General features: G+C 36.4%; 1 protein-coding gene across 2 annotated transcripts in view; it reads right to left on the minus strand.

The window, feature by feature from the left end:
• The window catches only part of Ints4 (integrator complex subunit 4), a 112085-nt gene that overhangs the window by 14147 nt on the left and 79774 nt on the right, over positions 1 to 18164 (minus strand). The window contains exons 16-19 of one of the 2 annotated variants that reach the window (XM_013357721.4): positions 11081 to 11174; positions 7428 to 7508; positions 4659 to 4789; positions 2177 to 2206 (exon numbers count right to left, since the gene is read on the minus strand). In XM_013357721.4, the coding sequence (XP_013213175.1) occupies positions 2177 to 2206; positions 4659 to 4789; positions 7428 to 7508; positions 11081 to 11174 (336 nt within the window). The remainder of the gene's footprint in view (positions 1 to 2176; positions 2207 to 4658; positions 4790 to 7427; positions 7509 to 11080; positions 11175 to 18164) is intronic. The other variant, XM_005323242.5, reaches the window with a different exon arrangement.

Below are 18164 nucleotides of genomic sequence, written 5' to 3' on the forward strand. Positions count from 1 at the left end.
TAAAAGTCTTATGCTCCATAGGTGCTAATGTAGGTGTAGCTTCCTTGTATTAGCTATGTCCAGATAAAAGAATCACTGCATTCTGTGAAGCCCAGAGTGATGATATCTATATCACGAAACTTAGTTCATTTATACTTCTAGTTACATAATTTACTAAGAGATCAATTTTTCTACACCAGTATGGCCTATATAGTTGGCACTATCAGAATTCCAGAGAACAGATGAAAAGTTAATCAAAGGTAAAGTCTCACGCAGAAGGGGAACAAATTTTCTTACTTCTTTACCCCCAGACACAGACTATCTTTCTTCCTCTACCTTGGCTTCTTTTTATTATTATTATTATTATTTTAGTTGTAGTTGGACACAATACCTTTATTCCACTCATTTATTTATTTTTTAAAAATGTTTTTATTAAATTTCTTTGAGAGAGAGAGAGAGAGAGAGAGAATTTTAATATTTATTTTTTTTAGTTTTCAGCGAATACAACATCTTTGTTTGTATGTGGTGCTGAGGATCTAACCTGGGCCGCACACATGCCAGGCGAGTGCGCTACCGCTTGAGCCACATCCCCAGCCCCCATTCACTTATTTTTATGTGGTGCTGAGGATCAAACCCAGGGCCCCATGCATGCTAAGCCAAGGCTCTACCGCTGAGCCACAATCCCAGCCCTATCTTGGCTTCTTTAGCCTCGTAGAGTATTTCATTTCAGTAAAAATCCATTGTATACCTATGTAATCCAGGCAACATGCTAGACCAATAAAATTCATCATAACTTTGTGTATTTTCTTTATCTTTTTTGTATGTAATTAATACATGAACTTCCCATTTATATTCATTTACTGATTATTCACTGGAAAAGCAAGTTCCAATCAAGAAAAAACAAAAACCCTTTCTTTAATAAAATATATTAGAGAATGGTATCAAGGTTCTTAAACTGGTTTAGACTTTCTACTAAAATGTAAGCTCCGTGACAATAGGGACTTTGTGTTCCTCATCATATACTTCCTGGCAAAGCAGCAGTCACTAAATATTCGCTGAATGAATAAATGGGAAATGGCAAATGGAAACCTATTCTCTAAGCAACATTTATGTAAATTCTTTTCCAAGAAAGGTAGTACTTAAATTTTTTTGGGGGGGGAGGGAGTGCTGGGAATTGAACCCAGGGACTTACACACATGCCACATACAAGTGTTCTACCTCTAAGCCATATTCCCAGGTGTACTACCTGAAACTTTCTTAAGTGATACAGCCTAAGAAATGGAACTGAAACTTAATAGTAAGATTAATCCACCAAAGTTGGCAAGGAGCGAGGAGGCTGAAGGGGAGAATTCCAGCCATGCCTGGGCACATAGGAAAGCAATTTGGCCAAGAAGTAACATTTTTTGACCTGCTTATAAAGCCTTAGCTTAGAATGATTCCGAGCAGCAAAATATAAACATATTTGGGAACTCTCCCCCAATCCCAAAACAGCAGATAGCTTCACCTACATGCTATATGAAGTAGGTCTCTACCATTAAGAATGCCCACTTTTTCCTTGAGGTGAGGAAGGAAAGCAGTGAATAAAACTCACTAAGGGAAATTAAACACTGACCTACAGCTGTTGGGGAGCTATTCCAATTACTTATTTAAATTAGTTTAGACTTTCATTTCTAAGTATGCAAGTAATATGAAAAAAATACTGAGTTATAAAGAAAAATCAGGCGCTGTAAAGAAATCCAAGTAGATTTCAATAAGATAAAGTCAAAGCTGGCACAGAAAACTTTTTCTTAAAATAATTCTAATAAGTAACCTCAGTGAGAACTAAAAGATTTGAAAGAATATTGCATTGCAAGAGGAAATAGCTATAAAACAGTGGAGAGAAGAAAGCACACTTAGAAATAAAAAATAATAAAATCAAACTGAACAGTGAATGAAAAATGAAAATGAACAATGATGAAAACTAAAGTGATAAAATATTAGAAAAAACAAAGAAATTGAAATTACAAAAGAAAAAACACAGAGCAAATGGCTCCAAAGGACACAAAATCCATTATGAGAAACTACAGTGGACAGAAGAAGTGGCAAAAGAAGTAGTAATAATAATAATGAAATAATGGTAGGAAAAAAATGGTAGCTAAAAATAAAGTTGAAACTTCAAAGTCCCACAAGAATCAGCAACAATATTGAAAGAACATACCTAGACATATCCTGGTGAAATTTCTGAATTCTGAAGAGAAAAAGAAAAATTTACAGCTTTGAGCCAAGAAAAGTTAGCTATCTAAAAAGGAAAGAGAAGCAGATTGGCATCAGACATCTTAACTGTACTATTAAACACTAAAAGGCAACTCAATAATATTTTCAGTGTTCCAAAAGAATTCCACTTATGTATGAGATCTAAAGAAAGGCAGTTTCAGAAATGGAAGGTTGAATTGAGTATACTTAGTACATTTTTAGTCAAATAAAAAAAATTAGAATAAGAGATTTTTAAATGGCAATTATGATATGAAAAGAATAGTGGTGGGCAAATTGGAGCTAAGCTTATAAGGTTATATAGAACTCATATAGTCTTATAAATTTATGATGATTAATGAATATTTTAAGAAAGCATTCTTAAAATAAGATATACTATAAAACACAAGAAGCCAAAGTGAAATTCCAAGTTATTTAAACAATATAAGACAAATAAGTAAAACTTTCACCTTAAAGATAGAGAGGTGATCAGAACAATGCACTTATTAAAAATGTTAGAATACTCTAATCCCAATGACTTGGAAGGTTTAGGCAGGAAGAACATAAATTCTTCAAGGCCAGCCTCAGCAACTAAGTGAGACCCTGTCTCAAAAAAATAATAAAAAGGTCTGGGGATGTAGCTCAATGGTAAAATGACTCAGGGTTCAATATCCAGTACTGGGGGAGCGGGGTGGGAAGAGTAATAATAGTATCACTAAAACTAATATTAGGTAACATAAAAATAATATTAGCCAAGTGTTTACAATGAATGTGATGGGCAGTATTTTAAGGGCTTTACATAAAATGACTCTAATCCTGCCAGGCATGGTGGCACACACCTGTAATCCCAGTGTTTTGGGAGGTTGAGGCAGGAGGACTGCAAATTCAAAACCAGCCTCAGGAAATTGGAAAAGCCCTAGGCAACACAGCAAGACCCTGTCTCAAAATAAAAAAATAAAAAGGGCTGTGGATGTGGCTCAGTGATTTAAGCACCCCTCTGTTCAACCCCCAGTACCCCTAGCAAAAAAAAAGATTCAATAATTCTTACAATAACCATGAGAGGTAGGTTCTAGTAATTAATTGGTTATCCCTATTTAATTTATGGGAACAAATGAATGAAGTGTTAAATAACTTGTCCAAGGTCACTAAATTTGCAAAGTATAAAGGTAAGATCTGAAGGCAAGCAACATGGCACCATAGTTTTAACAGTAATGCACTACTGCCTCTCACCTGACTAGGTGAGAATCGGTATAGATAAACCCCTGGTGGGTGAAAAAAAAAAAAGAATCAATCATTGGGGGGGGACAAGAAGTGACAAAATAAGCAAGAACGTATAAAAATAGAAATTATAAAATAATATAGCATAAGTAAAGATCAAAGACATTATCTTTAGTGACATGGAAAGATAGGTACAACATATTGTAGTGTGAAAGTAACAGGAGGTAGAACAGTAAAGTATACTATAAGTCAATTAACATTAATACACACACATTTATAATCTACATCTGTTAATATGGCTTGGGAAAAGTCTGGAAATATACACATGAAATTACAGCTGTTTTATAGGGGTGCATAGCCAGGGAAACTTCACATATTCTTCAATGTTTTAATTTTTTACAACAATTATATTTAACTGCATACATCTGTTGTATCTGAAAAATAAAAAATACAGATACTATCACATGTACCTCTCTTTTCTCAGTTATAAGTGGGACACAGTGGGATTAAACTTTTTAGAAATGAGTATGTGGATATCTTAAAGATTAAATCAAATTACCAGATTTCAGAGAAATTATAATAAGAAAATGTATGCATCTTAGAATGGATAAATTATGGCAATTCCCATTATCAGAAAGTCTTATAGCTACTATCATACTGAGCTCTTATTATGTATCATGCTAAACGTTTTTACACATATTTTTCCATTTATGCTTCACAGAATTCCCATGAAATAGATGCTGCCATTTTGCAGTCAGGGAAATAAGGCACAGAGATCTGTCCTTAATCAAATAACTAGTAAGTAAAGAAGTCTGGATTTGAAAAAGGTAATCTGACTTCACATTACATCCTTCTTACTCATCTTTACTGCTGGAGAGAAAGCTTACTAGTCCCTTCCAAAGATAAAAAGTGGTTTCTGGCACTAAATTCTTAAAGACATCTAATTGTGCAGAAACATACAGAATGTTCTTTGTTGCCATATGAAGTCCTGTGTTATGCTGTAGGTAATGGACAGTCAGTGAAGGGTTTTTAGCAAGAGAGACATGACTGGATTTCCAAGGATCTATTCTAACTCATGAATAGCACTTGAAATATCTTGGGAAAGAAATGAATAGATTTTATGTCCCATAGCTAATCTTTCCTAAATCTCAGTTTACTGATTATTAACCATGATGAGATCTCTGAGCACATTTGGAAGTATCTCTAAAAGGAAAATGTCACCCCAGTCTTACCCTCGAGTTGTTCGTGCAGTTACTATAAGCTGCAAAGCTTTGGCCTGAAGTCTCATGTGATGTATAATCACTATTTGCTTATTCTCTACACCACTGTACATGAACTCCATTTTGTAGGTTTCTTCCATGATCTATGAGGAAAAGGTAATTAATAGTCAGTAAAAATATCAGTCTGAGAGTAGTACAGACTTCTTCAGACAACCATTTTCTTAGGTGAAATTCTGAAGTGAAATTTTTGAAAAATGTCTATGCTTTAATTCTGAACTAATGTTTTAAAGTACAAAGTAAAATCAGTATAGTGTATCTTGTGAAAAGAAAATAAATTATTTTGTCAATTGAAGAAAGAGACTTTCATCTAGTAGTAAAAGCATCTTAATTGATATGAAGATATGAAAGTTTACCTATTGATGAAATTGCAAACTACTTCATTACCCTACACCAAATTCTCTGTGCTATGAGAACAAATAAATACCAGATGTTCTTTGACTGATGATGGGATTATGTCCCAATTAGCCCAGGGTAAATTGAAAATATCATAAGTTAAGGCCAGGTGCAGTGGAACATGCCTATAATCTGAATAGCCTGGGAGGCTGAGGCAGGAGGACTATGAGTTCAAAGCCAGCCTCAGCAATTTAGTAAAGCCCTAAGCAACTTAATGACCCTATCTCTAAATAAAATATTAAAAAGTGCTGGGAATGTAGCTCAGTGGTTAAACGCCCCTTTGTTGAATTCCTGGCAACCCTCCCACCAAAAATAGAAAATATCATAAGTCAAAAATGCATTTAACACACCTAATCTACCAAATATCCTAGTTTAGTAACACCTACACAGTATGGTAGGGTATTGTCTGTTTACCCTCCTGATCATGTCTGACTATAGACTTCTACTACCAGTAAAAAGAGTATCATCCTGCATGTTATTAGCCCAGGAAAATATAAAAATTCAAAATCCAAAGTAAGGTTTCTTCTGAACACATATTATTGCAGTATCATAAAGTCAAAAATTATAGGTGCAACATTTGTAAATCAGGGACTAACTGTATGTACTATGGACAGAAACCCATTCCCCAAGATAAGCCTTCCAAGAATGAAACATTAGGAACCATTAACAGCATGTCAGTCATCCAGACAACCTGTGCTGTCGGCATTGTCTCTCTGAGGGAGATGGGACAGCGAATAACTGTAGAAAACAATGACTATCGCTGTGTGCAGTGGCACATGCCTGTAATCCCAGGAGCTTGGAAGGTTGAGGCAGGAAGATACTAAATTCAAAGCCAGCCTCAGCAAAAGTGAGGCACTAAGCAATTCAGTGAGACCCTATCTCTAAATAAAATACAAAATAGGGCTGGGGATGTGGCTCAGTGGTCCAGTTGCCCCTCAGTTCAATCCCCAGTATCCCCCCTCAAAAGAAACAAAACAAAAAGTGACTATGAGCACAGATCAAGCCCAGTGTATTTAAGTTCTTGCTCAATTCTATCCAAATCAGTTATTTCTCTCCAAATGATGCTTCTCTGTACCTTCTGTGCTTGCCTTCCTCAGAAGGCTTCGGGGTTAGAGAAATGATTCTAGGCCCTCCTACAACTGAGAGTAAAACCAGTTACTTAATTACATGTTGCCTAAGTTTCCCTATGTAAAAACAAGGAATAGATAACACCAACATGGGAAAACTTCCAGTATCAAATGGGACTTGGAAAGTACTTAGCACAGGATCTGGTATACAGCAATGGATCTCTTCCTTCCAAACTATTGCTCCCTGGTCTCTACCTTCCCAACATGGCTCAGTATTGCTTCTTGTCATTAAATTCCATTTCCCTTCAAAACACCAAATATCAGATTTGAGAGGGAGTCTGGATCAGACTTGAGATTTGAAAGATCAGGTAATAAGGGAGAAAGAAAACAGATTTGGGGTATCAGCAGATTTGGGATGAATATCAAGTCCTAACTCTACTAGCTAGAGTTCTACTTTGCTAAGTCCTAACTGCCTCATCTGTAAAATGGACTAGATCCTTATTCCTATCTAATGGCATTCCTATAAGGGTTAATTAAGAGAACAGGATTGAACTCATTTAGTGAACTATAATGTAATAATTAGTCACATCATTAGCTTTCTAATGGATCAATAGTTACTGGATCATAAATAGACTCACAATCTGGAAAGAAAGACCCATAGGGGTTCTCTAAGTTCCAAAACTTATGAATGAGTGGAACTGCTCAAAGCTTGAAAGACATAAACTTGAGGTAAATAAAATTAAATGCCACTTAATGCTCTCAACTCCCCTCCCCTCTTCTTTTTTTTTTTAACCAGGGATTGAACTCAGAGAATCTTAACCACTAAGCCACATCTCTGGTGCATTTTTTAAACGTTATTATTATTATTTTTTATTTATTTATTTTTTTAGGTAGTGCTGAGGATCGAACCCAGTGCCTCACGCATGCTAGGCGAGATCTACCTCTGAGCCACAACCCCAGCTCTCCCCAGCGCTTTTTATATTTTATTTAGAGACAGGATTTCACTAAGTTGCTTAGGGCCTCGATAAGTTGCTAAGGCTGGCTTTGAACTTGAAATACTTCTGCCTTAGCCTCTCGAGCTACTGGGATTACAGGTGTGTGCCACCATGCTCGACTGTGTGGCTTTTCTTATTGCTACCTTCTATCTATCACAGCCTGAAATAAGGGAGGCTACAGTAGAGGTATGGAACCATAGGAAAGCTTCTGGCTATTCCTTGGACTAGATAATTCTTATGAGAGAAGAAGGTCTCAATAAACTTACCTGTTTTGCTGCTGCTGAGGCCAAATCACTCTGCTTTAGATACAAAGGGGCAGCCACATTCCACAGCTTTTCCTGCAAGGCCTGTCCAGATAAATAAGAACAGAACACAGAGATCAGAAAGAATGACAAGCCAGGTGGTGGTACATTCCTGTAATCCCAATGACTTGGGAGGCTGAGGCAAGAGGATCATAAGTTCAAAGCCAGCTGTGAGGAACTAAGCAACTCAGTGAGACTCTGTGTCTAAATAAATTACAAAATAGGGCTGAGGATGTGGCTCAGTGGTTGAGTACCCCCCGAGTTCAATCCCCGGTACCAAAAACAAAAACAAGACAAATCATTTGATTTGTACTTTTGCTTTGAAAATCCACCATCAGAAAGAATTTTCCATTAATTTTATTATTTAAAGTCAATAAGTTCTATTTAAAATGGAGAAAAAGGAGACCAACAGTTTGTGCTAGAGGAACTGCTTATTCGATCCAATTCCTGGCCCAAAGGCCCTGTGTTTCAGATCCATGCTTGGAATCAGAGTATAGGAGCCATGAAAGCCTCACCAGAATGTACAAACAAGTCAGCTTCCTCAGCTTTGGGCCCTCCTGTTCCCACCAAGTTAGTCACTGGATTAAACTGAGCCACCTAGACCCTTCTCCCATGACTGTGGTTCTTTTTTCTTTGTTCCTTCCTCATTAGCCTTTGAAAAGCCATGACCTTATCAATATACCCAAACTAAAATCAAGCCACTTTCCTGAATTCTTCATTTTCTCAATCTTTCTACATTCAACATCACTAAGATCAACAAATTTTACCTTCCATCTTTCTACTCACCTATAATCTCCACATGACACCAACTCTCATTTGACTTTTACTGTAGACTCTTATTGCTAAGAATCATCTTAATTACAGATATGCAATTGAATGACACTACAGAAAACTCAGAATAAGCTTGTCCAACAGAAATACAACGTGAGTCATATGAATTTTAAATTTTTAGTAGCCATATTTTAAAAAGTGGAATAGGTGAAATTAATTTTAAAAACAGTTTATTTAACTCAGCAGTTTATTTAACAGTTTATTTAACTAATTTCACCATGTAATTCTTTTAAAAATGAATTGAGATGGGATGGGTTGTGGCTCAGTGGTACAGCACTCACCTAGCACATGCGAAGATCTAGATTTGATCCTCAGCACCATGTAACAAATAAACAAAATAAAGGTATAAAAAAATGATTTGTGAGCCAGGCCTGGTGGTGCACACAACAGCTTGGGAGGCTGAGGCAGGAAGATCACAAGTTTAAGACCAGCCTCAGCAACTTAGCAAGACCCTGTCTCAAAATAAAATATAAAAAGAGCTGGAAATGCAGCCCAGTGGTTAAGCACCCCTGGGTTCAATCCCTGGTACCAAAAAACTAATTTGTGAGATTTGTAAGAGAGTTTATGGGATTTGTTTTTTCATAGTAAGTCTAAGAAATGCAACAAGTATTTTGCACTTATATCACATCTCAGTTTGAACTAACATTTCAAGTGTTCGATATTCACATATATCTGGTAGAATCATATTGGACAGTGGTAGATAGATCTAGACTACAGACTAAAGAAATTTCTTAAATATTTACTGTAATAATTTATCATATGCATATTTTGATACAGTCATAGCCAGAGTATAATTTTGGATACTTTTATAAGTATATATTATTATATAATAAGTATTATGTAAAGTTATAGTATAATTCTTCATAAAGATCCTCAATGGCTATAGAAATCATTTTTTTAAATTTTTAATATTTATTTTTCAGTTTTCGGTGGACACAACATCTTTGTATGTGGTGCTGAGGATCGAACCCGGGCCGCATGCATGCCAGGTGAGCGCGCTATCGCTTGAGCCACATCCCCAGCCAGAAATAATTTTTTAAAAAATATTTATTTTTTTGTTTTAGGTGGACACAATATCTTTATTTATTTTTATGTGGTGCTGAGGATTGAACCCAGTGCCTCGCACATGTTAGGCCAGCGCACTACCACTTGAACCACATCCCCAGTCCTTTCCCTATTATTAAACACATTCTGGTCTCAGGTTCTAGGTCTAGGCCCCTTCTCTATCCTGCCATCCCTATATACCAAGTAATCAATATAGGTTTGTGGTCCTTTTAGGGACAATATCTTCTCTTTTCCTCCCTACCTTTTGCTACTATAGAGATCTTTTTCTCCTTGTGGTTTCTGTGGGGAAGAGAGCAAATTAAGGAAAACCACCACATTTCTAAGACCCTGACTAAAACACCAGATAATACCAAGGGCGTTCATACACACTGCTTCTTAACAATATCCTTAGGGTAGATCTGTTACTGGTCCTATTTTAGGGTGTCTTTTTTTCTTTTGCAGTACAGGGGATTAAACTGAGGCACTTTACCACCGAGCTACTTCCCTAGCCCTCCTTATTTTTGCAACAGAATCTTGCTAAATTGCAGGGACTGATCTTAAAACTTGAGATCTTCCTGTCTCAATCCCCTGAGTTGCAGGGATTATAGGTGTGTATTGCCCCACCAGGCTGACAGTGTTTTTTTTTTTTTTTTTTAAAGAGAGAGTGAGAGAGGAGAGTGAGCGAGAGAGAGAGAATTTTTATTATTTATTTTCTAGTTCTCGGCGGACACAACATCTTTGTTGGTATGTGGTGCTGAGGATTGAACCCTGGCCGCACGCATGCCAGGCGAGCGCGCTACCGCTTGAGCCACATCCCCAGCCCCTGACAGTGTTTTTGAAAAGTCAAATGACTATGCATAAGAGGATGAAGGAACTTTTTCAGATGATGGAAAAAGTTCTTGCCTATGGTAGTGTTTACATAAGTACATATACTTGGAAGAATATGTCTAGCTTAATAAGGGCTGTTTAAATCCCAATCTTCCTCAGCATATGTGCCCAACTTCACATGATTAGACACAACTTTAACAACTCTAAGTACAACAGCACAAACTTACACATGTTACAGTAGAAAATATTTTCTGATTCCCCCATTTATTCTGACTTTGGTCCAATATAATTAATTATTTTGAAGACTAAGAACATTTACAACTAAAACCAAAACAAAATTTTATTAAGTGAGAAGGACTCCCATGAATCTTAAGCCTAAATTTATAGAAAAATTCTGCTATAAAAGCTAAAAGCTACTGAACTAGTTTAACTGCTTTTTAATTCAGCAAACCTAAACAGCTTCTTGGGTATCAATTTTGTGTAATGTTATGTTTTCTGACTACTTAACATGAAATCCAGCAAGTTGGATCTTTAAAGGAAATGAAATTAACCTTTTAGTTCTGACAAAGTGGATCAACAGTCAAGAAAACAGTATTAAATTTTATGTAAATTCTGTACTGATCACACTATATAAAATATTTAAAATTATTTGGATCCTAATTAAAATGATTGTGCAATCTAATTATATAATGAAAGAATTTTCCTAAAATTTAAAAATTCAAATACCTCTATGAGTTAACATTTCTTTAATAAGAGACAAATAGAATTACACTGCAGAATACATAATTTCTCCAATGCTAAATGGTTGCATAGGATTGTAAGTTTTTCACCTATTGCCTCAAACTCTGCAAGATCACTTAAAGTGCATTCTTAGCATCACAATAAAAACAAATAAATAGTGAATCCAAACCAACCTTGATGAGAAGTAGTTGACACCGAAGATAGGCAGCAGAGAAGTCAGCTACTCCTGCCAACTCAGACTGAAGTTCTCCAAGTCTTTGCAGATCCCTAAAGTACATAAAAATCCAAGCCAAACAAAAGGTAAGAATAATGCCATACATAAAGACCAAGTCAAAAACATTTCATCATTTTACATCTAGTTATTAGTTTATTGTCATTTTTCCTGGTTCTAGAGATTGAACCCAGGACCTTGCATAATGCTAGGCCAACACTCTACCACTAAGCTACTCCCCCGATCCCCTCCCCACCTTTTTTTGTTTTGTTTGAGTATCACTAAGTTGCCTAGGCTGGCTTCTAACTTAAGCTCCTCCTATTATCAGCTAAATAAGAAACAGAGATTATAGGCCTGGGCCGTCCACATGCAACTGACTGATCATAATTTTTTTTGTTTTAATATCTATCTATTTATTTATTTATTTATAATTTTAAAAGAGAGGGGGGATTTTTTTTTTTTTTATTGATTGTTCAAAACATTACAGAGCTCAAGACATATCATCTTTCATACATTCGACTCAATTGGGTTTTGAACTCCCCAAATACATAATACAGACTCACTTCTGTTACATACTCACATTTTTACATAATGGCATATTAGTGACTGTTGTATTCTGCTACCTTTCCTATCCCCTACTATCCCCCCTCCCCTCCCCTCCCCTCCCATCTTCCCTCTCTACCTCCTCTGCTGTTGTTCAATTCTCTCCCCTTTTTTTCCCCCCCCACCCCCTTGCCCCTCATAACCTCTTATAATTTTGTGTATCACTGAAGGTCTCCTACCATTTCCATATGTTTTCCCTTCTCTCTTCCTTTCTCTCCCCCCATTCGTCTTAGTTTACTGTTAGTCTTTTCCTCATGCTCTTCCTTCCTGTTCTATTCTTAGTGGCTCTCTTTATATCAAAGAAGACATTTGACATTTGTTTTTTAGGGCTTGGCTAGCTTCACTTAGCATAATCTGCTCTAATGCCATCCATTTCCCTGCAAATTCTATGATTTTGTCGTTTCTTAGTGCTGCATAATACTCCATTGTGTATAGCTGCCACAATTTTTTTATCCACTCATCTATTGAAGGGCATCTAGGTTGGTTCCACAGTCTAGCTATTGTGAATTGTGCTGCTATAATCATTGATGTAGCCGTATCCGTATAGTGTGCTCTTTTAAGGTCCTCAGGGAATAGGGTTAGGATTTTTTAATATTTATTTTTTAGTTTTCGGCAGATACAACATCTTTATTTGTATGTAGTACTGTGGATGGAACCCAGCGCTGAGCGCATGCCAGGCAAGCGCACTACCACTTGAGCCACATCCCCAGCCCTAATATTTATTTTTTAATTGTAGTTGGGCACAATACCTTTATTTCACTTATTTATTTTTATGTGGTGCTGAGGATTGAACCTAGAGTCTTGCACGTAGGAGGTGAGCGCTCTACTGCTGAGCCACAATCCCAGCCCTGATCATAAGTTTTTAAATGACAACACCAAATACAGGAATGGTTATAATGAAATCAATTCACTCACACTACTATAGCAGTTTAAGCTAATAACATGTCTACTGGAAACCAAAATTGTTTGTAAAGCCACATATATGGTAAAATATTTTTATTAGAAGCTTTGTGTTGAGAAAAGATCATAAGGGTAATATCAACAGAAATATTCTGCTTTATGCCCCATAATATTCATTTTGTATGGAGTATTAACAGTAAAAACTCAGTTAATTACTTAATGATACAATAGTGGCAGAACTGTTAAATAAATTAAGGTACATCTAGTCAATGAAATATTCTACAGGCATTAAAATACAAAATGATAATAAGGTGTATGATCTCAACTATGTAAAAACATACATAGAAGAAAAACATAGTAAAGCAGTTTCCTGGATAGTGGTATTAGGGTGCTTTTTAGTGCCTTCTCCCAACTATACTCTATTTCCAAGGTTTTATACCAAGAACAAACATTTTTCCCTATCAGAAAAAAAAGTATTTTTAAAAAGGTATTTTAAAAGGTATTGTGGTGAAATGACTGTTGGTTGTTACCCAGCTAGTCATTCTTCATTTCTTCATTACTAAATGAACCCCGATTTTATTCACAGGAACATGTCCCCAATCCTAATTCCAGGTAGAGTCTAATTCAACTAAACTAGTGAGTACAAGTCACCCCTCTGATTATGTGACCTAAGTTGCCCTCATTGGTCCAAATGAAAGGTCCAAATTCATGCTTGGAGCAAGGTGTCTCTCAGTGGACTAAGCAAGAATGCTTGTAGATCTGATTGGCATTGGCACTCATACAAAAACTCCACAGGGGAGGGGGGCAGGGGAAGCCTTAGGATAAAGCCAATGCTGGGGACAAGAAAAACACAGAGACAGAAACAGAATGGGTCCTTAATGGTATCAATAAGCTACTTGAACATATCATACCTCCAATTTCTGGTTATATGAGGCAAAGTCTTAGTCCATTGGGGCTGCTAAATCAAAACACCATAAGCTGGCTTATAAACAACAACAACAACAACAAAAATTATTTCTTACAGTTCTAGAGGATAAGGAGTCTAAGATCAAGGTGCCTGTAGACTTTCTGTCTGGTGAAGGCATCCTTCCTCATAGAAACCATCAACAAGCTTCCTTTGGCCTCTTTTACAAGAGCTCTAATCTCATGATCTAACTACCTCCCAAAGACCTTTCCTCCTCAAATCATCACCTTAGGAGGCAGGATTTTAACATGTGAATTTTAGAGGGACATAAATATTCAGATCATAGCAAAGCATAAATAAGCACTGCAAGCTCATCTGAGTTGAAGTTTTTTCTGATATTTGGAATTTAGAACATCCTAACTGGTATGTAAGTATAGACATATACACAGAAACCATTTAAAAACATATCTGTGCCAGGTGTGATGGCATGCACCTACAGTTCCAGATACTCAGAAGGCTAAGTCAGGAGGATCACTTGAGCCTAGGAGTTTGGAACAACCTGGGTTGTTTTTGAGACCCCCCCCCATCTCAAAAATAAACAAGATGAGCTGGGGATGTGGCTCAAGCGGTAGCACGTTTGCCTGGCATGCGTGCGGCCTGGGTTCGATCCTCAGCACCACATACAAAGATATTGTGCCCGCCGAAAACTAAAAATAAATAAATATTAAAATTCTCTCTCTCTCTAAAAATAAAATAAAATAAAATAAACACAGTTCACACATAAAATGTTTATGCTGGGAGCTGGAATTATTGAGGATTTAAAACATTGGGTTTTTTGAATAGGTAATAAGTTATAAAATTATACCTGTAAGGTACAGAATACAAAAGATCCTACAGGATATACAATTAATTTAGTCCCCCTTCCTATACCTGTGTCATGTTGCCCTACTATACTATACACATTCTTAGTGACAAACACCATAACCAGTTTCTTTTTAATTATTCTAGATACACTGTACATCTACAAAAAGTATGTTTCTGTTCTTCTTTTTTGGTGGGAGGGGAATAAACATGTGGGTACATGTATATGTACATGTGTTAACTAACAATCCATCTCAGCATTCATAGAAATCTGTCTTATTATTTCTTGTTTGTTTTTGGTATGAGGATTAAACCCAGGTGCACTTTACTACTGAGATACATCCCTGGCCTTTTTAGTTTTTGAGACAGGGTCTCACTAAGTTGCTGAAGGTCTCACTAAGTTGCTAAGGCTGGCCTTGAGCTTGCAATCCTCCTGCCTCAGCCTCCCAAGTTGCCTCATTATTTTTTAATGGCATCATCAAAATTCTGCATTAAAACAGTAACTGTGGGAAATCTGAAGATTCGAGTCACTATAATTCAGGCATAAGATATCAGATTTCTTAGCAGCCTGAACAAAACTGTCTATAGTGAACTAAGTACCTTTATCTAATTTCATGCTCACTGGGCAACATTAATGATAATTAATGTTGCCTCTCACAGACTTTGATACCAGGAAGGAGATACACTACAAGAGGCATAGAATGAACTATCTCTACAGTGTACTAGAGAAATTGGTGTCTATGGTATATATAACCTTTTGTGAGTTTAAGTGGTTTGAATTGGTCCTGAAGAACCTGCTCACAGATGGGAACCCAGCCCAATGAAGGGCAAGATGCTGGATGAGCTAACACCTGTGAACTGCAATTTTGGTGGCCAGCTCTTTTCTCTCTTTCATTTTTTTATGATGTCTCTCTTATAAGAGAAAGCCTGGAACAATTCCACTTCTGAAGAATTACCTCCCCAAGAAGAGTCTGTTTTCTGTTACAATTAAAGAGAACTCTGACCAGCTGATAATGTGTTAATTGACTGCCTCCAGGTGTTGGGTTACTCTTCTGTCCCTGGATTATAGCAATGGTTCTCCATCACATAGAACAAGATGCAACCTAACCCAATTAGCCCTGGGAAATCTGAACTACTGTACAAAATGAAAACTTGTTAGCCCTGGGTGAAATCCTCTGTCCCAGTGTTTCCTCTCTGCATCTCTTCATGTCCATCCTCAGAAAGCCACAGTCTAGATACCCATTAGAAGACTACGAACTCTTTTATGAGAAAGGAACAAAGAGCACCTTTTGTGTGCACTGTCCTGTGCTAGGTGTTTCCTTACTTGGGCTCATTTAATCCTCACAACATGAACTGTAATTAATCCCATTTTCAATAAGCATGAAACTAAAGACAAGCATTTAAGCAGTTTGCATGAGGTCCCAGAATTAATAAAGGGCAAAAGCAGGACACAAACCCAGGTTCTCTATAAAGTCCAAAAGCTTTGTTGTTGTTGTTGTTGTTAACTATATCACATCACACCTCATGTATTTATGGGTGTAAAAATCAAAAGCTATTAAACTTTTGATTTTTTTTATGAACTATATCAAATACAGAGGAGACAAAACAGACTTAAAACCAGATACACTGAATCATTTTTCTATAGATATTATCTAGTAGAACAAAAGAGCCACTCCCAGGAATATTCACTTTAGCAATTCTTAGTCCATAATGCCAATAAACAGAATTTTTAAAATATTAAAATAAAAAAAGTTACATGAACTGTGATTTTTAAAAGTTTACACAATAGGCCGAACTAGTCGATTTTTAAAACCACTCATAGTCAAAAAGACCCTAGATGTGCAAATCAAATGTTGTCTATGGTTATACATTTCCTTCAAACTCTGTTGATCTCTAAGCATTAAATTTACAACGTTGTCCTTTGTTGCTTGGTATAAAAGCAAAGAATGTTAGAAAATACAAAGTAAGTCCTTCCTTCATCCTTCCACCTAGATGGTTACATATTACAAACATTTATTTCCCACCTCTTTAATTAGAGGACTAGATCCCAGACCACAAAACAGGTGCTATTCCTTACACATTAACAGTTGCACAATAATAGGAAGATTTTAAAGGATGAAACCATGAACTCCATATTCTTTAGGGTTGTTTGTAAAAGAATTCCCATAATAAAATAAGTATATTTCTATTGATTACAGATATATGAAGATCCATCTGTTTCAAATTAAAATGAAATGTTTTATTCCAAAAATCCAACTCTATTATGGAACACTAAAATGATATGATTCCTGAAACAATAATTTTTTTTCCAGTAACAGCTATTTTGTGGACTTACACAAAAATCCAAACTGAGAAATCAGAGATCATTACACATCCTGAGAAACAACAGATAAATAACTGCAGAATTCCTTAAAAGACAATTCACCCTTACTCTCAGAGAACTTAAAATATGATTATAGTTATAAAATTTGGATTGGATTTACTTGCAAAATAGCAAGAGCATGTCCAGTGTGTCAAAGGAGCCACTGTTAATTTAAATTTTCAAGCAAAATGTCAGACTGTCGAAGAGCATCTATACGACTACTCTTCTCAAAACACTTTCACACATATCATGACAACAAACTTCAAAACATAGTAGCTATGTAGTACCCTTAAATTTACAGATGAGGGAGATGATGTCCCAAAACATTTTGAATTTCAAATTCCACACTACACGCTTTACTTCATACAAACTGTTAACTAGATGGAAGGCTAGAAAGACCTATGGTCTAGTCCAGGCCTTTGCTTACCTAGTCCTTGGTACATTCTGCTCTCTTCTTCACTTGGCTAAGTTCTATTCATTCTTCAGGTCATTACCTTAGACCATCCAAGGAGAATTAGGGATCCCCTCCCATTCTTCTAGAGAACACTAGGTTTCCTCTACCATAGCATGTAAAGTGCAATTCTGCATTTCCTATTTACCTAACTATCTCCCTCATCAGGCTAAAGGACCCTCACAGCAGGGACTGTCTTATTTACTATTACAATCTTTCTGCCTAGCACAGTACCTGGCATATAGTAGATGCTCAAAAAACACAGAGAGGATAAATAAACCCCAGCTCCTTCACCAGAAGTGTTACCTCACTCATTGTAAAAACAGGGTAATTCTCATGAAATTAATTTCAAATAAAATGAAATGTTAACTTAAAAGCACTTAGAAAAGAGGATATATAGTGGACACTTGAAAGACAGCAAATTTATATCTGGAGATGAAGTACAGCCAGAAGAAAATGCCATCTATAAAATTCTTAGGAGTTCATTCCTGGTTAAGCCATCATAACTATAGTCTTCAACAAGTATTTACTGATGCCCTATCAAAAGAAGAGTCTGCTTTCTGTTACAATTAAAGAGAACTCTGACCAGCTTTTTGTACAGTAGTTCAGATTTCCCAGGGCTAATTGGGTTAGGTTGCATCTTGTTCTATGTGATGGAGAACCATTGTTATAATCCAGGGACAGAAGAGTAACCCAACACCTGGAGGCAGTATTTGTGAAGGAAAAGTAGTTATGTCAAGTCCCAGAAAAAACAAAAACCAAAAAAAATTGTTTCTCAGAGCTGTCACTGAACAACAGCAGACTTTCTACAGGATATATCAGTTTGGTTAAACAGATGGTTGCTTGGATAACAGAGTCATAAGTATGATGGTAAAGTTTGCTTCACACTAAAATCAACAACTATATGGCCCCATTCCTCATCAGAGAACATTCTGTATGAAACTAACAGTTTACTTTTCAACAAC

Source organism: Ictidomys tridecemlineatus, chromosome 4 (assembly GCF_052094955.1).
Source record: "Ictidomys tridecemlineatus isolate mIctTri1 chromosome 4, mIctTri1.hap1, whole genome shotgun sequence".
In the NCBI taxonomy this organism is placed as follows: Eukaryota; Metazoa; Chordata; class Mammalia; order Rodentia; family Sciuridae; genus Ictidomys; species Ictidomys tridecemlineatus.